Source organism: Pongo abelii, chromosome 23 (assembly GCF_028885655.2).
Source record: "Pongo abelii isolate AG06213 chromosome 23, NHGRI_mPonAbe1-v2.0_pri, whole genome shotgun sequence".
Classification (NCBI taxonomy): domain Eukaryota; kingdom Metazoa; phylum Chordata; class Mammalia; order Primates; family Hominidae; genus Pongo; species Pongo abelii.
This window is the reverse complement of record NC_085929.1, coordinates 29,902,977-29,928,338: the sequence shown is the minus strand read 5'-3', so window position 1 is coordinate 29,928,338 and position 25,362 is coordinate 29,902,977. Positions and strand designations below refer to the sequence as shown.

The window sequence follows — 25,362 nt, the reverse complement described above, 5'->3', positions numbered from 1 at the left end:
ACTTTGATAATTGAATAACAGAAATATGCTCCATATGGAGTCACTGACATTTAGAACTGGAAGAGACTTTAGAGATTAGTTACTTATGAACTATCTTAACTAGTAGAAATGAATTCAGTATGATTATCTGAGAGAGGGCATGGTTCCAGATAGAAGATAGTGTAAATCAGTCGGCTAACTCATGCCAAAGAGAGAAAACTTTTGGGTTCTTTTGTTAAAAAGTAGTTTTTCTCTTTTTTCCCCCCACATATCTTTAACTGCTCTGTGTTCCCTTCATTTCTAGGAGAAGTAAAAACGTTTCTTCACTACTTTTTAGAATAATAAATTTACAGCCGATTTATTATCCATAGTGTTTTTTTAAGGCTCATGTTTTTAAAATTGTCTTTATAAAATATAAATATTGCAGATGGTCTTTCTCACGTAATAACAATCATTTAGATAGCAGAACCCTTTCTCAAACTGTAAAGTCTCCAGTTTTTTATTAATATATTATGCATGTTTTAGAAAATACCTCCTTTCAATTGTGACTAAAATTTGATTACTACAGAATTATAAGGTAAAAAAGATAAATTTCAGAATAAATTCTTTTAGATACTGGCCTCATCATGGAATCACTTTAGAGCAGTGAAGATTATTTGACTCTCAATGATATTTCTTTCTAGAAATTGCAAGATGACACTTCCTGTGGCATTATAGGACTTTCCCAAGGTATCATGTGCTATCCCCATCATCTGAATCTGGCATATGTGGACACATAGCAGGCTTCCATAAAGTCTTTGATTACATGTACGATTTTATTATTTTAAAAAGAAGTAAGTGATTGTTTATAAACCTATAAAGAAGTTCTGTTTCTGTAGCACAGTATGGTGTGCTGCTTACTACCTGTCAGATAGTTTTGGTAATAGGGCTCTTGAACTTAGTATAAAAGTCATGAGCTTTGTTGAGTCCCAAAATATCTAATCTTGCTTGATCTAGTAAATTTGTTTTTATTTTCTGTTGCTTCTAGACCAAGAGCAGTGATGACCTTTTAGCTGGAATGGCCGGAGGGGTAACGGTGACTAATGGTGTTAAAGGAAAGAAAAGCACCTGCCCATCTGCAGCACCTTCAGCATCTGCCCCTGCCATGACCACCGTGGAGAACAAATCCAAGATTAGCACAGGTATTGGTGACATTCAGTCTGAGACTTCAACTGCTTTTTTGTTTGAATAGGCAGGATGCATTGGTGTTTACAGTGTTCCATCTAATTATAGGAAATTTTAGACATACAAAAGTAGATGGATTGATATTTCAGCCCAATACGCTCATCACCATTATCAACTCACAGCCAGTTGTAACTCCTGATACCCACTGTTCCCTCTTGTTATTTTGAAGCAGATTCTGGACATCATATCATTTCATCCATAAATACTTTATTATCTTGGAAAGAGAAAGATTTTTTTTTTTTTTTTTTTTTTGAGACGGAGTCTTAGTCATGCAGGCTGAAGTGCAATGGCCCGATCTTGGCTCACCACAACCTTCACCTCCCAGGTTCAAGCAATTCTCCTGCCTCAGCCTCCTGAGTAGCTGGGATTACAGGCATGCGCCACCATGCCTGGCTAATTTTTGTATTTTTAGTAAAGATGGGGTTTCACCATGTTGGTCAGACTGGTCTCGAACTCCTGACCTCGTGATCTGCATGCCTCGGCCTCCCAAAGTGTTGGGATTACAGGCATGAGCCACCACACCAGGCCTAGGAGAAGGATTTTTTTTTTTTTTGAGATGGAGTCTTGCTCTGTCACCCAGACTGGAGTGCAATGGCACGATCTCGGCTAACTGCAAGCTTCGCCTCCTGGGTTGATGCCATTCTCCTGCCTCAGCCTCCCGAGTAGCTAGGACTACAGGCGCCCATCACCAAGCCCACCTAATTTTGTTTTTTGTATTTTTAGTAGAGACAGAGTTTCACCGTGTTAGCCAGGATGGTCTCGATCTCCTGATCTCGTGATTCGCCCGCCTCAGCCTCCCAAAGTGCTGGTATTACAGGCATGAGCCACCGCGCCCGGCCAGAGAAGGATTGTTTTAAAAATATAATCATAATACCATTATCAGTCCTTGAAATAACCGATAATCATTCCTTAAATCATAACTTATTCAATGAGTATTTAAATTTCCAAGAGTCTTATAAATATTTTTGTTTTATTTACTGTCTATTTTTATATTTGGATCAGGACTCATGTAGGTCCGTATATAATTGGCTGATGTGTCTCTTAAATCATCTTTTTAAAAATCTATGGGTTTATCCTGATTCTTGCAGTTTAATTTTTGTGGAAGCTGGTCATATGAGCTGTAGAGTTCTGAGTATGTGGATTTTTATATCGCAATATCCCCATGATGTTTTTGCCCATCACCCTTTATTGTCTGTATTTATTGTAAATGGCATTGGAGCCTTATGGGACAGATTCAGGTCCCCTGTCCCCCTATTTTGAAAACAAAACAACCAAAATACAAGACTCCTTCATAGGTGGTGGTGTGTCCACCCATCAGGAAACACATAGTTTCTGATTGTCCCTCTTCAAATGATGTTAGAAGCCTCTGATGATCAGTGCCTAGATCCATTCATTCTAATTCTGCCATCTTTCTTCATTCAGTAACAGGTATTTGTTTTTAGATTGATGGAGTTGATAAATTAATTTATCCTACAGTCCAAGGAGTAATGCTCTCATATTTTACTTCTTACATTTATAGAAAAAGAACTTTAAAACTTCTAGTAAACATAAGATCAAGTGTTTGTAATAAAGCTTATGAAGGCAAATTGTAAAAATTACATCAGATCCTTTTCTGTCATCGTAATTTAGGCTCTTAGCCCCTCTTGTGTGTATTAGACTCTTCTAGCCCAGGATTACCTACTGTCTTCATTTTTGCTTTGGCTTTATGCAGATTCTTCCTTCCATTTCAGATTGGGCCCCCCTGTTAATGATAATAGGTGTGATTAACAAGAAGGAATATTGAAGTCCTTGCTTTGTGATTTACAGGCATGATTTCATTTTATCCTCACTGTAGCCCTGTGAGAACTAGTATCCTCATTTTAGAGATGAGAAAGCTTAAGTGTCTTGGCCAAGGCCATGCATTCATTTGCTCAGTAAATATTTATTGGGGATCTGTTTTGACAAGGCCACAAGGCTGGTGGTGAGGCAAGGTCTTTACTCCCAAGCCTGGGGTCATCACCACATTTAACATTGTAGCTTATGTGGTAGGAAGGAAATTAAATACTCTTGCCATTTGCATGTCTTCCTGTTTCCTGCCTTTAGAATTGTACTGGGAGAGATTCCATGTGTTTATATACTTAGTTTCTTGCTGACTGATGCTACCTGACCCCAGGATTCAGTTATCACCTCTCTGGATTAGCTGCCCCAGTATGGCTTTGTACTTTTATTTTATTTTGCTGGGGATGTCATAACAAAATACCACAGACTGGATGGCTTAAACCACAGAAATTTATTTTCTCAAATCTGGAGGCCAGAAGTCTGAGATGGGGGTGTTAGCAGATTTACTTTCTCCTGAGATATCTTTTTTGTCTTGCAGATGGCTGCTTTCTCTGTGTCTTCACTGGTTCGTCCCTCTGTGTGTGTGTCCTCATCTCCTCCTCTTACAAGGACACCAGTCATGTTGGATTAGGGCCCACCCTAATGACTTCATCTTACCTTAATTACCTCTTTAACTTCATTATCCTGTCTCCAGGTGCAGTCACATTTGAGGTTTTGGGGTTAGGGCTTCAACATATTAATTTTGTGTGTTTTGTGGGAGCACAGTTCAGCCTATAACAACATCCTTATTCTTCAGTTCATCTGCTCTACCTTTACCTCCTCCAGTGACTTTCCTAAGACTGTTTGATTTCCGTGTATCAATTCACTTGCCTTTACCTCAGATTATTCTGTCTACTCATTACAGTAACCCAGAGAGGAATTTTTCTTCTTTTATCCTTCAAACATGAACAGATTTTCTTTTTTATAAGGATTTTTGATTTAGATAAGGATGCGGTACCACTTACAGAACTAGGGAAAGGAATTAATGTTGGGGAAAAAAGTTACCCCAGCCAGGTGCGATGGTGCATGCCTGTAATCCCAGCACTTTGGGAGGCCAAGGTGGGTGGATCACTTGAGCCTAGGAGTTCAAGACCAGCTTGGGCAACATGCCCAACGTGGTGAAACCCCGTCTCTACAAAAAATACAAAAATTAGCTGGGTATGGTGGCGTGTGCTTGTAGTCCTAGCTACTGGGAAGGCTGAGGTGGGAGGATCACCTGAGCCTGGGAGGTAGAGTTGCCGTGATCTGTGATGGCACAACTGCACTCTAGCCTGGATGACAGAGCCTCAAAAAAAAAAAAAGAGTTATGCCATCTTTTTCCATTTTTGGCCTCCGTATACAGTTGTTTCTCCCAGTCTGATTACTTTTGCCTTTCATATCTGTCACAGATTTCTTGCCTCTTCTGTGTTCTTACTGCCACCCCTGAATGTAGGACCTCTTTTACCTCATTGGTCTACCTGCCCACATTCCTCCTCTGCTGCTCTGCTTTCTTCCTTATGTATTCCACTGAGTATCTGTATTAGTCCATTCTCATGCTGCTGTAAAGAACTGCCCCAGACTGAGTAATTTATAAAGAAAAGAGGTTTAATTTACTCACAGGTCCACAGAGATGGGGAGGCCTCTGGAAACTTAGAATTATGGTGGAAGGGGTAGCAGACATGTCCTCCTCCACATAGTGGCAGGAAGGAGAAGAATGAGAGCCAAGCAAAGGAGAAGCCCCTTACCATCGGATATCATGAGAACTCACTATCACGAGAACAGCGTGAGGGTAACTGCTTCCATGATTAAATTACCTCCCAACAGGTCCCTCCCGAAACACATAGGGATTATGGGAACTACAGTTCAAGATGAGATTTGGGTGGGGATGCAGCCAAACCATATTAGTATCCTCTAGATTAATTTTCATAAAATGTACTTTTCCTTACATTTCTTTCCTACTCAGGATCATTTATTGACTTAGTGTGACTCACTGAATTGTGCCTATCTTTTGGGACTCTGTATGAACATTCCCCAGCAACTTCCGTTAACTGTGTGACTGTACTTTTCCTTTCTGTGTGCCATGTTCACTTCTGCTTCCTTTCCTTGTCTGTCTTTTTGCCAGCCTGAATTCCGCATCCTCCTGTACACCTGTTCTGTTAGTGGCTATCTCCCTCTATCTGTGGAGATCATTTGCTCCCTGTTTACCTCTACAGCCTAGATCCCACCACCTAATGAACCAGCAGGGTCTTTAAAAATACTTGATTAGATGTGGATCTTATTTTTTAACATAAAAATTCAGTATTTCTTAAGTATTTACAGGTATTTAAACATATTCCTGGCCAGGTGTGGTGGCTCACGCCTGTAATCCCAGCATGTTGGGAGACTGACGCGGGCAAATCATTTGAGGTCAGGAGTTTGAGACCAGCCTGGCCAACGTGGTGAAACCCTGTCTCCTCTAAAAATACAAAAAAATTAGCCAGGCATGGTGGCACGTGCCTGTAATCCCAGCTACTTGGGAGGCCGAGGAAGGAGAATCGCTTGAACCTGGGAGTCAGAGGTTGCAGTGAGCTGAAATCGCTCTACTGCACTATAGCCTGGGTGACGGTCTAGAGAGACTCCATCTCAAAAAACAAACAAACAAAACAAACAAAAAAAACTTCCTGTTGTTTTTGTATTAAACAAATGATTGTGTCAGTTTTCACAGGTTTAAAATTTTAGTAGTTAAGTAATCATGTGATTCACGTAGATTTGATTGACACATCATCATTATTTAACATTAGTGCTTCGTTGTTTTTTACATTTGGAGAGACAGTATAACATACTGGTTAAGGTGCAAAATCTGGAACCAGACTGCCTGGGTTTCAATTTTGGCTCATCTATTTATTACCTGTGACATGTTGGCAAATTACTTAACATCTGTGTCTGAGTTTCTTCATCTGTAAAACAAGGTGATAATAGCACCTATCTCAAGTGTTTAATGAGGCTTATATAAGTTAATGTATGTGAAGTGTTAATGTATTTGTATAACCAAGTGCTAGGTATGTGTTAGCTATTGTTATAATTGTTACTATTTATGTGGCATTTTATGGTGTTAAAACTTTTTTGCATTTACTTTGGTCAGAGTAAAATTTTTGTGTTTCTAGTAGGTAGCTTAGATTTTTGGTTTGCTCAGAGACTGCTTTTCCCTTCTTGCCCACCTATGATCTCCCTTCACTATCTGTGTGCAGTTAGTTTACCACCGACTGGCTAATCCTGGAGTTATCTTCGCCTGTCTTGCCCTAGAATATTATGCCTCTGGCGAACTGGTTAAAACCCTGCTTCTGGATTCAAATTAATGTATATCATTTCAATAACAGCTTTATAGAGATGTAATTCACATTCCATAAAATTTACTCTCTTAAAAACGTGTAAAACAAAGTGTATAACTTATTTCTCCTTGATAATTAAAAGATGAATGATCTTCTGGTTTTGAAGAAATTGAACTTTAAAGTAACAGACTCTAAGGCAAGATTATTGCAGATCTAAATCATTGTGTAGATCCTGGATTTCATCTCATTACACCTGGGGCAGGAACTGTGTATTCTATGTAGCCTTTTATTGCTGACATTTTTGCCTTACATTTTTTGTATTAAACACATAGGCACAGCTTCTTCAACCAAGCGGAGCACTTCTACAGGTAATAAAGAATCCAGTTCTACTAGAGAAAGATTACGTGAACGTACCCGATTAAACCAGAGCAAAAAACTACCTTCTGCAGGTCAGGGAGCTAATGACGTGGCATTGGCCAAACGTTCCCGCAGTCGAACTGCTACAGAATGTGACGTTCGTATGAGCAAGTCTAAGTCAGACAATCAGATCACTGACAGAGCTGCTTTGGAGGCCAAAGTGAAGGATCTTCTCACACTGGCAAAAACCAAAGATGTAGAAATTTTACATTTGAGAAATGAACTGCGAGACATGCGTGCCCAGCTGGGCATTAATGAGGATCATTCTGAGGGTGATGAAAAATCTGAGAAGGAAACTATTATGGCTCACCAGCCAACTGATGTGGAGTCCACTTTATTGCAGTTGCAGGAACAGAATACTGCCATCCGTGAAGAACTCAACCAGCTGAAAAATGAAAACAGAATGTTAAAGGACAGGTTGAATGCATTGGGCTTTTCCCTAGAGCAGAGGTTAGACAATTCTGAAAAACTGTTTGGCTATCAGTCCCTGAGCCCAGAAATCACCCCTGGTAACCAGAGTGATGGAGGAGGAACTCTGACTTCTTCAGTGGAAGGCTCTGCCCCTGGCTCAGTGGAGGATCTCTTGAGTCAGGATGAAAATACGCTAATGGACCATCAGCACAGTAACTCCATGGACAATTTAGACAGTGAGTGCAGTGAGGTCTACCAGCCCCTCACATCGAGCGATGATGCGCTGGATGCACCATCCTCCTCAGAGTCGGAAGGCATCCCCAGCATAGAGCGCTCCCGGAAGGGGAGCAGCGGGAACGCCAGTGAAGTGTCCGTGGCTTGCCTGACTGAACGGATACACCAGATGGAAGAGAACCAACACAGTACAAGTGAGGAACTCCAGGCAACCCTGCAAGAGCTAGCTGATTTACAGCAGATTACCCAGGAACTGAATAGTGAAAATGAAAGGCTTGGAGAAGAGAAGGTTATTCTGATGGAGTCTTTATGTCAGCAGAGTGATAAGTTGGAACACTTTAGTCGACAGATTGAATACTTCCGCTCTCTTCTAGATGAGCATCACATTTCTTATGTCATAGATGAAGATGTAAAAAGTGGGCGCTATATGGAATTAGAACAACGTTACATGGACCTCGCTGAGAATGCCCGTTTTGAACGGGAGCAGCTTCTTGGTGTCCAGCAGCATTTAAGCAATACTTTGAAAATGGCAGAACAAGACAATAAGGAAGCTCAAGAAATGATAGGGGCACTCAAAGAACGCAGTCACCATATGGAGCGAATTATTGAGTCTGAGCAGAAAGGGAAAGCAGCCTTGGCAGCCACGTTAGAGGAGTACAAAGCCACAGTGGCCAGTGACCAGATAGAGATGAATCGCCTGAAGGCCCAGCTGGAGAATGAAAAGCAGAAAGTGGCAGAGCTGTATTCTATCCATAACTCTGGAGACAAATCTGATATTCAGGACCTCCTGGAGAGTGTCAGGCTGGACAAAGAAAAAGCAGAGACTTTGGCTAGTAGCTTGCAGGAAGATCTGGCTCATACCCGAAATGATGCCAATCGATTACAGGATGCCATTGCTAAGGTATTGTTTAAATAGATTAAAATGTTCTGGACAGCATTAGGCAGCTGCCGTGCACAGTGTTTACTGAGAACATGGGTCACTGGTTTGGTTTGGTGTGTTATTAGCTTTTTTTTAAAACATATTTTTAAAACTTGAGAATGGTTTCCTTTTATTGGAATAGAGTGAAAAGTGTTCTTAAGATAATGTCACTTTCTCTCACTTGTTCTGTTTTCCTGCCTGTGAGACGATGTGGCTGGTATTACAGCTAAAACCAGAATTTGTCCCTAGTTCTGAGTATGCCTATGGAGTGGGTCATGAAATTTTACCTCCCCCCACCTCATCTCGAATCTGTTTTGGTGTAATATAGGTGGAGAGTCAGTATTCCAGTCTGTAGCATCAGCAGTGCATGTTTCCTCTTATCTTGCTATAGTAATAGTTTTTCAAATAGAGATCTGTTGAGAGTTAAAAAATATTTTTGGCATATAGAGGCACCTGTTTCTCAGAGGCTTGTGATTTGTTGCTGGAAGGGACCTTAGCGATTATCAGTCCAGCCCCTTGTTTTACATGCCTCCAGCATAATAGTGAGGACTCAGTTGGAACTGCTACCCAGGGCCCCTGGCATTCTGGCCAGGGATCTATACCCCATGTGGTTGCTGATGAATTGTTTATTTCCATGAGTTATTCTAGTTATACTCGTTATTCTAGCTTACATTTTATTTATTTGTTATTTTAGTGCAATGATTTTAAAATAAATTTTAATATATCTTTGGCCAAAATTTGAGTAATTTAGATTTTAGGGTTTTTTTAGTGATCACTTTTAAAGTTACAGTTTAGGAGATTTGTATTATTTCTTGGCACATATATGTTGAGAGGCTACTGTGAACTAATACTTTCGTAAAAACACTATTTGAGAATTGTTTTCCCTATTTCAGTTTGATACTGGAACCGTCACAAATACGACATCATTTTTGTTAGGACAACATGTTAATCATTAATCAAACGTACATGCTTTCAGTCCAAACTTTGGAGAAATGAAAATTTCCAAAGTTTCCTTGTAAATAATCTGGTTAAGTTCAATGATACATCAATATAATTTCAGTCAGTGTTACAGCAACAGTTTATGTTTAAGTGTATTATATAAAATCTTACCATGGAGTGCTTTTTCATACTTTTTAACAGTTATTACACAGGTTGTTTTAGTTTATCCATAGTGCCTCATACTTAGCTCCCCTTGGAAACTGTGTGTACCTCAATTCTGGAACTTACCTTAGAACAACTCTTAACTTTTCTAAATCTGCATCATCAATTTTACATAGGTAGAGGATGAATACCGAGCCTTCCAAGAAGAAGCTAAGAAACAAATTGAAGATTTGAATATGACGTTAGAAAAATTAAGATCAGACCTGGATGAAAAAGAAACAGAAAGGAGTGACATGAAAGAAACCATCTTTGAACTTGAAGATGAAGTAGAACAACATCGTGCTGTGAAACTTCATGACAACCTCATTATTTCTGATCTAGAGAGTAAGTGATAACTTTTCATTCTTTTTTGTCCTACTCTTTTAAACATGTGGGGATAATTTGCATTTAGTAATAAAATAGGGCTGGGCACGGTGGCTTATGCCTGTAATTCCAGCACTTTGGGAATTCAAAACCGAACCAGGCTGGGCGCAGTGGCTCATGCCTGTAATCCCAGCACCTTGGGAGGCCAAGGCAGGCAGATCACTTGAGTTCAGGAGTTTGAGACCAGCCTGGCCAACATGGTAAAACCCCATATCTACTAAAAATACAAACATTAGCCGGGTGTGGTGGCAGGTGCCTGTAATCCCAGCTACTTGGGAGGCTGAGGTGGGAGGATCACTTGAACCCAAGAGGTGGAGGCTGCAGTGAGCTGAGATTGTGCCAGTGCAGTCAAGGCTGGGTGAGAGTGACACTTTATCTCAGAACAGAAAAGAAAAAGTCACAGATTGATCCTGTGTCCATGGTAACTGCCTGGCAATATCAGCATGATTGATGCGGATATAACCAGAGCGAGAATGGATTATTTTTTGTCAGAGAATCATGGGGTTCATAATCAATAATGGGACTTAAAAGTTATGAACCCATTGTTAAATGAGGAGGGCAGTGCCCAGAGTTGTTCAGAAGAAAGTTGGTCTAATAACATTGAGAACAGCAGTTTGCCTGATCTCTAGAATAAAAATAACATTGTAAAAATTGAGTTATAATTTGTAATTTAAAAATAGGAAGATCATAGTAGTAGTTCTTTTCCTTGGTAGACTTGAATGTTGCTTTTGAGTTGAAGACAGTAGATGGCAGTGTCCCTCACAGTAGGAACACTGAAGAGGAAGGAAACTGCTGTTAGAGGTTTGAGAGTCGAAGAGTAATGCTGCTTTCTTGTGTGACCACAAATAGTGCTAGATGGCAGTTTTGCAAACTAGTCTTCACAACAAGAACTTAAGCACAAATTCCTTTGTTTCCAGGAAAAAAAAAATACATTCCATTTCAGAGTAAAAACGTAGTCATGATTGTAAAGATTGTAAAGTTTAAATCAAATCCCTACAGACACTTTTAGTGCACTTTATTCTGTCTGAATATTTCCACTGGCTGCCACTTTCCCTTTTATTTAAAAGGATTATTTATTTATTTTTAAGAGGTGACAATAATAAAAATGTAGTGCCAGGGAGCAGAAAAACACCTTTTAAAGAACAGTGATTATGTGAATTCTGTGGCCATGAATGAAAAAAGGTCAATAAAGAGAAAAAGAGCAAAGGAATGAATGCAACTTGAGAATTTATGATCAGTCTAAGATGACCAGGTAGCTTAAAATGTCACCTGATAATCAAAATGCCAAATGTTAAAAGTGAGCTGTCCTGAGATTTGCTGTCATTTGTCTTGTATGTATTATGTTTAACAATAAGTAGATGTGTCATGTCCTTTGTGACAAGAAAAAGAAAACAATTTTTAGCAAATTTCAAGAGAACTTACACTCCTAACATTTTTTGTTTGCTTGCCTGTTTTTTGCTGTTTGTTTGCTTTTTTGGGATGGAGTTTCATTCTTGGTGCCCAGGCCAGAGTGCAATGGTACCATCTTGGCTCACTGCAACCTCTGCCCTCCGGGTTCAAGCGATTCTCCTGCTTCAGCCTCCTGCATAGCTGGAATTACAGGCGCCCACCACCACACCTGGCTAATTTTTTATTTTTAGTAGAGACAGGGTTTCACCACGTTGGCCAGGCTGGTCTCAAACTCCTGACCTCAGGTGATCGGCAGATATTACAGGCCTGTGCCACCACGCCTGACCGCCTGTTTTGATTATGAAATATTTCTTGCATATAAATTGATACAATGTAAATGAAAGGTGTAACTCCCAGTGTTTTCAACATTAGAAATTTTTCAGCTTCTGTCCTTACTCCTCGTCTATGTCCAAAACCCTGAATTTGTCTATGTGTGAGGTCGCAAGGAACCAAGTTCCCTTGCTGATTCCAGAGCCATCCTTGCCTCCAGAGATAAGGATCAGGGCACTAGACTCATCTACTCAGCTTGGTGTCTGCTTTACCCAAACCAGATTAGATGGCCTGTTTGACTCTTAGTTTGCAGGTTGAGTCTGAAGTAGCTTATATGTGAGACAGGCTTTAAAGTTTAATCTTTTGCTTATGAAGTCATCTACCTTTGTTGTCTCAACACAAGACTAGCCTTTCTGTCTCTAAGAGGATGAAGATTATATCTTTTTCCTTTCCTTTACATCTTAAGCACTTAGAAAAAAGCCTGGTACAACGTTGGTACATATGACACATTTATCGAATTAAAGAGTAAATTTTGAACCTTTTTATTTCACAGGACCTGACTTTGTTACACAGTTTTGGGGCAATGAATGAGAGCAAGTTAACTACTGGCTACCAGAATTGCCCCTGCCACCAACGTTTTATCCCATTTATTTCTGATCCAGCTTTAGAAAATACAGCATTATTATTTATTTGTAGTAATTATTATTCCACATATAATTGTTGTAAATATTGTAGGCTCTATGTTGTTAAAGTGAATTTATGCCATTTAGAAATACCAGAACACTGGCCGGGTGCAGTGGCTCATGCTTGTAATCCTAGCACTTTGGGAGGCCGAGGCGGGTGAATCATGAGGTCAGCAGTTCAAGACCAGCCTGGCCAAGATGGTGAAACCCCGTCTGTACTAAAAATACAAAAATTAGCTGGACATGGTGGCAGGCACCTGTAATCCCATCTCCACAGGAGGCTGAGGCAGGAGAATCACTTGAACCCAGGGGGCAGAGGTTGCAGTGAGCTGAAATCACGCCACTGCACTCCAGCCTGGGCAACAGATTGAGACTCTGTCTCAAAAAAAAAAAATCAGAACACACATATACCAACATCAAATGTAAAGCATAATGGCAAAAAAATTTTAGAAGAGAAGGTTCTAGTGGGACAGGGATAAAGAAGATGATGAGCCATCTAAGAAAAAACATCAGCATACTCATACTTTAGGGTCCTGATTAAAACCAATAAAGTATTAGCTAGAGGAATAATTTTTTGATTACATGTGTCATTGCAAGCAGGTGTTCACTATGCCTGAATTCCTGCTACTAAGTATAAGGAATGGGAGAGAATGTTATTTACCCAGAAACACTAATGTCTATAGTTATGTTGTCCCTAATGATAAATCGTTAAGTTCTGTCAATAGGATAATTATTAAAAAAAACAAAAAACAAACCCTAGGTAATGATTTCAACATTACTTTTTATTACTGCTACCATTAGCGGGCACATTTATAAATTTATTCCATTTTAAAGATACCATGTTCCAACTACTGAGTCTGTGAGGTCATCACATGGCTTCTTCTGCCTTTGAAGTGTTTTTAGTCTAATGGTTGAGACAGATGTGTTGAGATGTGGTAATATTGGCGACAACATGGTACAAGGCTGTGTAAGACACACTTGGAACACACACACACAACAGCCAGGGATCTACTGGGGTGGGGCTGTAAGTAAATCAGGGTAAAGGATTTGCCACCAGTTGTGTAAGTACCCTTTCTTGCCCTTAACCAAAAAGGGATTGGTTCCTGAGCTGTCAAAGTAACCAGCCGTGAGCAGTTTACTTAGTGGCAGCTATCAGCATAGCACTCTCCTAAGGCATTATCTCTTATGCATGGATTTTAGAGTAGAACCTCCAAAGAGAAGGTGACTTCCCTTTATGTTTCTGGTTCCAGGGAGACTAGCCTGTGCTACACTTTCATCCTTGTATCCTCACTCTATCTAGAATGGTACTTTGCATCTTATTGGTGCTCATTGAATGTTTTTAGAGTGAATGAAATTTTTCTAAGAAAATTCACATTATGGGATAAATAATTCGAGGAATTATTGATTTACTTTATAAATATATTCTTTATTTTTTAAGAAGATTTTTATAGGATTAATTGAAACAGCAGCTACCCTGGGTATTATATTTTTTACTAATTTTGATTTTACTAATTTACTTGTTTTCTGGAATTTATTCCAGTGCATAAGGAAAGATATGCTTATATAAATACTGCAGATTAATAATACTTATGATTAAAAGTTCATATTGTAGTCACAGTCAATATTGTTTTGATTGGTTATGTACCAACAAAGTGAATTTCTAACGGTTTTACTTTTTGTTTCAAAATTAAGATACTGTGGAAGGAAGTGATTTAGAAATTGTGATTTTTAACTTGATATTTTCCAAGGAAAGTAATATTGGTTATTACTTGGATTTAACATTTTTTCTGTTAAAGTTTTGTATTAAAATTTTTTATAGTCTTTGGACAGGATAAGTTTTTTCGAATGTCATATTTAAGTACCCCTTTTCTTTGTATTATTACTCTGAAGCTTGTTGTGAGAATAGATATTTAAACTTTGGTGATCTTTTCAGATACAGTTAAAAAACTCCAGGACCAAAAGCATGACATGGAAAGAGAAATAAAGACACTCCACAGAAGACTTCGGGTAGGATAAATCTTCATGTATTGTCTTGTTAGAAAACAGTTTTCTGAAATCTGAGGTGTAGTCATTGACCATGTTATCTTTCATCTTAAGTTTTGGATACAGTGATAATACTGGCCCCATTGGGCTTTGGGCAGAAAGCAAATGCTATCATTTCAAATTGGGATTGGTGCTAGATTTTGGGTAGAAGAATGTACTATAGGTTGAGTATCCCTAACCAGACATTCTGAAATCTAAAATATTCCAAAATTTGCAACTCTTGGAGTGATGGCATGATACTCAAAGGAAATGCTTATTGGAGCATTTTGGATTTCAGATTTTCAGATTTGGGATGCTTAGCTGTTAAGTATAGTGCAAATATTCCAAAATCCAAAGAATCTTAAATCTGAAATGGTTTTGGATAAGTGATACTCGACCTGTAGAAATTTATGGATAGTAATTTTAGAAAGATAGATTTGGGGAAAAAGTGTAAGAAAGATTATTAGCTTTTGGTTATAAGGTGCCCCAAACTAGTCTGTTTTCATACAAGTTTTCTTCATTTTGTGGCCATGATCTGTCTTGCCAACAGCAATGCAGCCATGCTGCAGGGAGTAGGGAGAAAGCTACTCAGTCGTTTGGGTCATACCACAGTTGCTCAGGCTGCTTTCATGGTGTAAGAAAATTGCTTTACGGGTATGGGGGGCGTGGGGCTCAGGCATGCCCCAGCTATGGCTCTGATGGAGGTGAGTCCCAGGGAGACTTCCCCACCCAGCCACACCCGCATCCTCCATGACTGTGGGAAGCAACAGACCACGTAGTTCCTTACTGCCTCTTTGTATAATTTTGCCTGCCTATATTGAGTTTAGTGTTTTTCTTCTGGCTTCCTCTTCCTCTTCCTTTTCTTTTGATTTTTTTTTTTTCCTGTTAGATTTTGATGTCAGGGTATTTATAGTTTTTCACTGTATGGTTCACATACCATTATATACCTTCTTGTGCTTTTCAGAGGTAAAGATCCATAAATTCTGGATGATGTTTATTTTCATAAGACTTACTTTGAAACTTGCATGAAGAAGGGAAGCTTGACATTATTATCATTAATATCTGTTGAGCACTCTGAGTACTTGATGCCTCAGTAGGCAGATCAGCTGGAAAATCTTTTCCTTATTAAGAACAAGTTCACTAATAATAGTTGCATTGCCTGTTAGATAATAGCAGTTCTCTGGGATTAAAAAAATTAATCATCATTTGGAAGCATTAGTGCGTTATAGCAATCCAGTCATAAACAAATTTTATTGCTTTTAAATAAATCTTGATTGCTCTCTTTTGGAAATAAAAAGTTAGTTTTTTAATATAGGAAGAATCTGCGGAATGGCGGCAGTTTCAGGCTGATCTCCAGACTGCAGTAGTCATTGCAAATGACATTAAATCTGAAGCCCAAGAGGAGATTGGTGATCTAAAGCGCCGGTTACATGAGGCTCAAGAAAAAAATGAGAAACTCACAAAAGAATTGGAGGAAATAAAGTCACGCAAGTAAGTTCTGAGAAACCTGTTGTGTACTTATGTTTCAGTAGAGAACACTTAAATCCCAATTTTTGATGTGGTGCTATGGAAAAAATGTGGAGTTTGATACTTACTGAGTTTGGATCTGATGGAAGTTACTCAGCTTTTCTGGGCCTCATTTTATGGCACATGTAAACTAGTACCGTCTATGTGGATCTTTCAGAGTTGTCAGTATCAGTGATCCACAACTCTGGAGGGAGCCAGGATGGTCTCTCACATGATTCTCCTTTCCCCCAGCCCCACAGTCCAGCCCTATTAATTTTCTTTAGATTGTAGCCTCATGATTAAGGATGTGGACTCTGGAGACAGATATTCTTGGCTCATGTCCAGCTCTGCCTCTTACTAGCTGTAATCTTGGTCAGGAGTCTTGACTTCCCTGAGCCTCAGTTTTCTCATCTTGAAAATGACACAATACTACCTGCCTTACAGTGTTGTCATAAGGATTAAATAAGATAATGCCTGCCAAGTGCTCAGGCCAATGATCAGTATACTTTAGCTGGTATTTTTGGAGACCCAAGTAAAGAATGCAAAGTGAGTTTCTCTATCACTTACTTGAGGAATTTTCACTTGTTTTATCTTATAATCATATGAATCTTTGCAATAGGTTTTTTTTCCCCATGTAACATAGACATCATTGGAAACTGATGAAAATTATTAGATGAAATGACAGTTGTGACATGTGAGCTCCACAGTGAGACTCCATCTAAGAGTAGGGGATAGTATTTTTGTGTTTGAGGTTATTACTAAGAATTTGATTATTCCTTAGTTTGAGTAATTATTAAGTGGGCATAGGAAGAAATTTAGAAAACTAACAGTATATCTTTAAAAAATGGTCTTATTATTGCCTTGCTCTAGTAAATGGGTCAGAGAAAAGTATTGCTAAGCATTTTTCATTGGATTCCTTAAGCAGAACATGGAATGAGACAGATTATTGTTTCTCTACTAGTATAAAACATGTATTATGTTACTTTTTTTCTTTATATTATTAAACAAATAACATATCAGAAATGCTTCATTCTGTAGTTATCCTGAGTGAATGAAATTCTACTGTTAAAGTTTCATTCCTTTGGATCTCAAAAATTCATAAGACTTTAAGACACATGTTTTTAAAATGCTTTCTGAAAGAGGTAGCGTCTTGTAGGGCAGTGGTTCTCAGAGTGAGGCCTGCAGATTGCTGGGTGTCCCTAAGGCCCTTTAAGGACTCTGTGAGGTCAAACTGTCTTCATAATACCATCACATTGTTTGCCCTTTTCCCTGTGTTGACTTCTAAACTGTTAGTGAAAAGCAAGTGTAAACTGTTGATGAACCAAGGTCTTGGCAATAAATTGCACTCATAGTCATTATACTCTTCACCACCACATACTTGCATTTTTTTTTTAATGTAGGTTTCACTTAAAGATGTCCTTGGTAAAACAGTAAATTATTAATTTTACTAAATCCTGGTCCTTGAGTACACTCTTTAGCATTCTGTGTGACAAAATGGGAAGTACAGAAAAAGCACTTAATGCTTTATCTGCTAAACTCAAGACTATACTGAAGAGTGAGGTCACGTTGAGGAAAGTGCTGTGGTTAGTTTGAACTACTTTCTTTTTTCATGGAATGCCATTTTTTTACTTGAGAATGACAGACAAACTGTGCATCATTCAGACTTTGGTGTTATTTGGTGGATATTTTGTGAAAACAATTAAGACAGCCTATCACTTAAAGGAAAACAACTGACAGTATTCGTTGCCAGTGATAAAATGTGGGCTTTGAAGTGAATGTTAGGATTTTGGAAAACTTGTAATTTACCATTGGTGAGTTTGGCAGCTTCCCATAAAGTGTCTTCTGATGAGATCATTGTGACTTAAAAAAATGTATAATGACAGAATTTAGAAAATCTGTGTAATTCAGTGAACCAATATTTTCCTTACAGCCAGCCTGTGATGTTAAACAAGATTGACCAGTGGATTTTAATGGGCAGAATAGGAAAAGTTCACTTATATGGTTTCAGATTCCACATTGGAGCTAACTTTTAAGTTACTACTTGTTGCATTTTAGTGCAGTTATCAAAGAAGAACAGCTACAGTTATCTAAAAGGGCTATTAAAATCTTCCCTTTTCCACCTGCCTTATCTATGTAAGACTTGCTTTTTTTCATATCAAAATAGGTTGAATACAGAAGAAATGAGAGTTTAGCTGTTTACTCTTAAGCCAGACATTAAAGAGATGATTTAAAAATGCAAAGCCCTGTTACTCTCCTTACTAATTTTTTTTTGGTTTTGGAAAACATAGTTATTTTTCATAAAAATATATTAGCCCTGTATTTATTTTTATTTTTAGATGATTAAATATTGTTTTGTATTCTTAGTTTTAATGTAATGGAAGACAGCTGTTATAAACAAAAGCTTTTTGGGGTCCTTACTCATTTTTAGGAGTAGAAAGGGGCTCCAAGATCAAAAAGTTTGATAATCACTGTTATAGATTCTTTATTAAAAGTTCTAATCAGCCGGGCACAGTGGCTCATGTGTGTAGTCCCAGCACTTTGGGAGGCCTAGGTGGGCGTTATCACTTGAGGTCAGGAGTTTGAGACCAGCCTGACCAACGTGGAGAAACCCAGTCTCTACTAAAAATACAAAATTAGCCGGGCGTGGTGGCACATGCCTGTAATCCCAGCTACTCGGAAGACTGAGGCAGGAGAATCACTTGAACCTGGGAGGCGGAGGTTGTGGTGAGCTGAGATGCGCCACTGCACTCCAGCCTGGGCAACAAGAGCGAAACTCCATCTCAAAAAAAAGAAAAGAAAGTTGTAATCATGACAGCTAAATGACCTTAAGAGCCTGTGGTACATCTTGAGGCAAAATACTGTCAGAAGGCCAAATGGCCACCAAAGACGGATTTTTCCTAAGGACTGGCTTAATTTTTATTCATGTACTTGATAGTTATATGACATGTACAAACTCTGCAATTGTAATCTCATTCCAGATGAAAGAATTCTGTGTTAGTCAGCATAGTGAATTTAGAATGTGCCAGAAATGAAATGGAATTGATTTTTTCAGATGACTCAGGACGCATCACACTGAGCTTCTAGGGGACTCATGTTACTAATATGGGTCTGGGCTTTTTTTTTTCTTTGTAGAATTCTATTTGAAGTCTACACCACTTGCCTTGTTTTTATTTTTATTTTTTTAAAGAGTGTGGGCTAAGCATGATGTATTAGCTAGAGCCAGTATAAATTAATATTATACCAGTATAAATTAATATTATACAGTATCAGGTACTGGTGAACCTCCAGACTCCTGAGAAGGGCCTTCTCGGCAGCACAGGACCTGGAGAGTCTGAGCTCTGAGCCAGTCTACCTCCTATTTTACTGCTAATTGATTACTGATGTCCTTACCTTACACTTACTCAGATGAAAATGGAATTTGATGGTTGCTTAACTTACTTAGGATAACCTGATATAAAAATTTCAGCATCATTTCCTGGTATTTACCAAGCAAATGAGAACATTAGACCAGGTAATTTACTAAGCTCAACTGATACAATTTTTTTAAACTGATAGTTTTTTTTTTTTTTTTTTTGAGATGGAGTCTCACTCTTTCACCCAGGCCGGACTGCAGTGGCACTATCTCGACTCACTGCAAGCTCTGCCTCATGGGTTCACACCATTCTCCTGCCTCAGCCTCCCGAGTAGCTGGGACTACAGGCGCCCGCCACCGCGCCCGGCTAATTTTTTGTATCTTTAGTAGAGACGGGGTTTCACCGTGTTAGCCAAGATGGTCTTGATCTCCTGACCTCGTGATCCTCCTGCCTCGGCCTCCCAAAGTGCTGTGATTACAGGTGTGAGCCACCGCGCCCGGCCATTAAACTGATAGTTTTTAGTGTCTTTCAGCTGGGCAGGGAAAATGTGTATGTTCTAGTACCTATGTAAAAATGCTCTGATTTCAATATTATTTTCAGGCAAGAAGAGGAGCGAGGCCGGGTATACAATTACATGAATGCCGTTGAGAGAGATTTGGCAGCCTTAAGGCAGGGAATGGGACTGAGTAGAAGGTCCTCGACTTCCTCAGAGCCAACTCCTACAGTAAAAACCCTCATCAAGTCCTTTGACAGTGCATCTCAAGGTAATTAATTTCTCCTTCATTGTGCCTACTGCATGCGGTTGTGTTTACTTACCTTATATTCTCTGGTCTGATTTGGTATTCTTTACTGTCTTACTCTTAGTCCCATTAACTTTCATATAGTATTAATGCACTAGACTTAACAGAAGGTGATATTTAATAGAAGGTTTGAGATCTCTTCAGCTTCAGAGGTGTTAGTCTTAGACAGAAGCCTTAATCCCAAGCAGAGATGTGTCTTCTCACCCTCGGTGGATCACACACATTCCTGTTACTTTAAGTAGGTTTTCTATGCCTAAGAACTTCCAGATGTATAACTTTAGCTCTTCCCTTCCTCTAAACTCCTCAGTTATGTCTATCCAGATGCCTACTTGACATGGACCCTCAGGTGTCTCCTGGACATCTGACATCCAAAAACCAAACTCTTGTCTGCCATCTTCAGCCTCCTCCCCATGCATCAATGGCAGCATCACTCTACCCAGTTACTTAAGCCAAAAGTCTGGGGATCTTCCTTAAATTCTTGTTCTTTCTTACCACTACATCTAGTCCATTACTAGCAAATTCTGTTGATACAGCCTACATCATGGATATCTTTGCTTTGTCTTCTCTCCATCTCTAGTGGCACAAGCTTTAGTTCAAGCCACCATCAACCAGTAATTTCAGTAACCTCCAAATTAATCTCCCTGTTTCATCCCGTGATAAAAGTATCTTTTCTTGTTTAAAATCCTTCAGTTGCTTATTATAGTTGAAACGAAATTCAGATTCCCAAATGCCTCCATGGTCTGACCCCTGCCTCCTCTTTGCCTCAGTTGAACCACTCTTCCCCCACTCACTGTAGTCCTACACGGCACTTCAGGTTCTGAATCAAGCCGGGCTTTTTTTCATACAAGCTCTAGAAGGCTTACTCTTCCCACTTTCAAATGACTGACTTTTTTTCATCTAACTTCCTCAGCTCTGGGAAAGGAAAAGCATTGTGGTTTTTTCAAACAGTTAATTGTAATATGTCCTGAAGCTCAAATTTTTATCTAGAAATTCTTTAAACTTTATTAACAGGCTACTAGAATCTGTATTCTGTGATTATACACAAATGAGTTTTCATTGACTTTAAAAGCAGAGCAAAAGCCACATGTATACTCCTACACACTGTTGGTGTAGACATTCTGGAGGACTGTTAGGCAACAGCTTCCAGTTTAAAATGCCATATTCATAGACTCTGAAGTTGTTATACTTAGTACTGGCACAAGTATTATGCATAAAGATGGTATTATGTATAATACCATCTTTATAGGTATTATGTATAATACAAGATAGTATTATGTATAATACTATCTTTACAGACTCTGAAGTTGTTATACTTAGTACTGGCACAAGTATTATGTATAAAGATATTATTATGTATGAAAAACTCTGTATATGTGTATGTATACATATGTATACATATACAGAGTTTTCAGTATAGCATTGTTTGGAAAAATGGAACACCTAGAAATTGCTTAAACACCTACTAAAAGGATTAAGACAGTTATGACCAATTAATACAGTAAAATACTATGCATATTTTAATAAGGATGACATAGATCTCAAAGTACTGATGTTAAAACATGTCTGTGGTCCTTTATTCAAGTGTGCCACCTGAGCAGTGGCTCTGTGTGCTGCAATCCTTTATAGTAAGTTGCAGGCCAGTACATATATATATATGTGTGTATATATCTATATATACCTATATGTGTGTGTGTACATATATAGTGTGTGTGGTCCTGTTTTTTTAAGGTACTTAGATAACTAAATGTTTTTGCATTTAAAGTGCAAGAAAGATGTACCCAGAACTGTTGTTAGTGGCCACCTCTGGGTAATATGATGGGGTAAGATGAAAGGAGAACTTTAAAATATATATGCTTTGAGCTGACAAGTGCCTGTAGTTCCAACTACTTACGAGGACGAGGCGGTAACATGCTATCACCGCACCTGTTAATAGCCACTGTACTCTAGCCTGGACAACAGAGCAAGACTCTGTCTCTAAAGAATAAAATATATATATGCTTTGAAAATCAAATTGATAATGGAATGTCTACATTAAATTAAAATTATACACCTATTCAGAATGTTAGTAAAGCATGCTTTAATGCACAAAACTGCTTCATACTAATGTTTTTAAAAAGCCTCATGTTATTTTATAATAAAATATATGTAAATGACCCAGCAATTCTACTTCTAATTATATATTCAAAAGAACTGAAATAGACAATCAGACAAATACAGTCCCTGACTTAACGATGCTTTAACTTTTGATTTTTTGACTTTACAGTAGTGCCAGTGATACACATTCAGTACAGCATTCAGTAATTTAAATGAGTTATTCAACATAGCCATTTATTATAAAATAGGCTTCATGTTTGATTTTGCCTAACTGTAGGCTAATGTAATGTTTTGATCTTGTTTAAGGTAGGCAAGGTTAAGCTGGGATGTTTGGGAGGTTAGGTGTATTAAATGCATTTTTGACTGGCTTATGATGGGTTTATCAGGACGTAACTCCATCATAAATCGAGAAGCATCTGTGCTTGTACTTAAATGTTCGTAGCAGCTCTGCTCACAATAGCTAATAGATGGAAGCAACCCAAGTATCCATGCATTGGATGAATGGATAAACAAAATGTGGTATATTCATACAATGGAATATTATTCAGCCACAAGAAGGAATGAAGTAGTAACACATACTTTAACATGGATGAATCTTTACAACATTATGTTAATTGAAGGAAGCCAGATACAACAGGTCACATATTGTAAGATTCCATTTATATTAAATATTCACACTAGGTCAATCCATAGAGACAGAAAGCAGATTGCCAGATGCTGGCGGGACAGTGGATGGGAAGTGACTATTGGGATACTAGGTTTTCTTTTGGAATGATGAAATGTTTTGTAACTAGGTAGAGGTGATGGTTGCATAATATCGTGAATGCACTAAATGCCACTGAACTGCACATTTTTAAACGGTTAACTTTATGTTTTGTGAATTTTGTCTTAGTACGTAAGAATACATCTAAAGATATCAATTCTACAATTCTAAATATAAGTAAATATATTCGTGTTTATATTGGCTGCATTAAAAAAGTCCACAGTGATCTGCTTCATCTTTCCACACTGTGTGTTTGTATCCCATTTTTAATTTAATTCAGCATCAAATGAATAATCATTTTTGCAGTCTTTACCAGAATCTGTGCTATGCTCAACTGTCTGGAAATTAATAAATTCTAAAAACATAAACTACTTTTCAGCAGTTTATTATAGAGAGAGAGAGACTGATATGCCAACAAGTGATTCCACATCCCTGCATTAAATACAAATCAGAAAATATATGTGAAGTGATGGACTCTGCGGGAGGAATTGAGGAAAGACAAGCAGGAGTTCTTCATTCTTTTGTTTAATATGCAAATGTTGAACATCCTTTACCTGCCAGGCTTCTTACCTGATATAGTTATGTAAATACTCCTCTTGGGTTTTACTACTTGAATTTCATTGCTTTATGGAGCACTTTAACTACATAACATAATTAAATAACAAAAACGAAATGACTGCCATAACAAGGGTTAGAAATAAGCATGACTACTCTACGGATGCAAATAATTCACCTGATGGGAGGAAAAGCACCTGTGTGCTAAGACATGGCTACAGATGTTCAGCAGAGGCTAGACATCAGCCAAGACAGTGTCCAGCAGGGTTTGAGAGCATTGGGTAATCAGGCGAGTCCTTAAGTGGAGACCAGCTAAGCTTCCACTGTACAGTGACGTTATTTCCGTTTGTTGTTTTTGTAGTACCAAACCCTGCTGCAGCTGCAATTCCTCGAACACCCCTGAGCCCAAGTCCTATGAAAACCCCTCCTGCAGCAGCTGTGTCCCCTATGCAGGTGAGTGCCTGGAACCACAGGAGGCTCTTGGCCTCAGAATCTGAAAGTTGAGGCCTTTTCTTCACAGTCATATACACCTGTATTAGTTGGGTAAATGACTACCTCAGCAGGGATGTATCTAGAATTTGTTTCCTAAAATACTGTAAGTATCTTTAATAGAGATAAATTATATAAGTGTAAATTGTATTATTCTGATAGACTCTAATAATGATAGCAACAATTGAACACTTGCTATGTGTTCTACACTGTTCTGAATGCTTTATAATGTTAACTCATTTAATCCTTACAACTCTTGGGTGTTAGGTACTGTTCTTATCTGTATTTTTCACATGTGGTTACTGAGGCCCAGAAAAGTTAAGTAACTTGCCGAGGTTCATGCAATTAAGTGGTAGAGTGGGGGTTCAGAGCTAGGCTGTCTGGATTCAGTGACTTTAGTCACTGCACTAAGACACAGAGGTGTCTCTTGAGTAGAATATGTGGTTGCCATGTCTCAGCCTTTACTGCATAGCAAATCACTTCAGAACTTAGTGGCTTGAAAGAACAGTTTTGTTAGTTTTCACATTTCTCTGAGTTGACTAGGCAATTCTTTGCTGGCTTTCCTGGGCTCATTCCTGCAGTTGAATTCATAGAGAAGGTGGGATAGGGCCTGGGCTCAGCAGGATTCCTGGGCCGCTTTCTTCATGTGATTTGTCTTCTCAGGCTCCTTCACAGCATGGTTATCTCCAGCTCCAAGAGACTGAAAATGGAAGTTAGCAAAGCTTCTGAAGACCTAAGCTTGGAACTTGGACAGTGACACTTCTGTCCTGCTATTTTAATCCAAGCAAGTCACAGGGCAGCTGCGATTCAGAGTGGAAGGGGTGCACAAGGCATGAATTCAGAGAAGCGTGATTCATGAGGGCTGTTTTGTAACCGGTCCGGCACAGGTCATTATTGATACATTAGAAACAAGTTTAAAAGTTGCTCCTCCATGCCATTGTGGAATGCAGTTGAGAAGCGGGGCAGAGAGCTATTCAGTAGTGCTCAAGAGGCCGCTCATTGTGCATTTTATTTAGCCGCTTTTGGACAGTATAGTTGAGGCGGAGTATTTCCACATAGGTGAGAGTAGCCAAAGGAAACATTGCCTAAACCTCATTATCCTGTGATAAAGGGTAGCCCTGGTTGCACCTCTTCCCTAAAATAATGGTGTTGGGGAGCATTTTCATTTCGAGTTGAGACATTTGTGCTGTGTTTACTAGTGTACTCCCTCTGCATTTATATTGTGAGTTCGTGGCTTTGCATTTGCATGTATATACAAGATGTTATGTCTTTTTTCCCCCCCCCGAAACGGGGTCTCACTGTCACCCAGATTGGAGTGTAGTTGCATGATCTCGGCTCACTGCACAACCTCTGCCTCCCAGGCCCAACCAGTCCTCCCACCTCAGCCTCCCAAGTAGCTGGGACCACAGGCGTGCACCACCATGCCCAGCTATTTTGTGTTTTTGGTAAAGACAGGGTTCTGCCACGTTGCCCAGGCTGGTCTTGAGCTCCTGAGCTCAGGTAATCCACCTGCCTGGTCCTCCCAA

The 25,362-nt window shown here is 39.0% G+C and overlaps 1 protein-coding gene across 12 annotated transcripts in view; it reads left to right on the top strand.

Moving 5' to 3' along the window:
* SPECC1L (sperm antigen with calponin homology and coiled-coil domains 1 like) overlaps positions 1–25,362 on the top strand; it is a 147,037-nt gene that overhangs the window by 42,925 nt on the left and 78,750 nt on the right. For 8 of the 12 annotated variants that reach the window (XR_010139438.1, XR_010139437.1, XM_054543143.2 and 5 more), the window contains 7 exons: positions 1,007–1,160; positions 6,680–8,310; positions 9,606–9,813; positions 14,188–14,261; positions 15,592–15,767; positions 19,736–19,899; positions 23,709–23,800. Coding sequence is in view for 10 of the 12 variants with exons in the window: in XM_054543143.2 (XP_054399118.1) it covers positions 1,007–1,160; positions 6,680–8,310; positions 9,606–9,813; positions 14,188–14,261; positions 15,592–15,767; positions 19,736–19,899; positions 23,709–23,800 (2,499 nt within the window). In the remaining 2 variants the exon portion in view is untranslated. Of the gene's footprint in view, positions 1–1,006; positions 1,161–6,679; positions 8,311–9,605; positions 9,814–14,187; positions 14,262–15,591; positions 15,768–19,735; positions 19,900–23,708; positions 23,801–25,362 lie in introns of those variants that run through there. The other 4 variants (XM_063722787.1, XM_054543142.2, XM_063722784.1 and 1 more) reach the window with 2 other exon arrangements.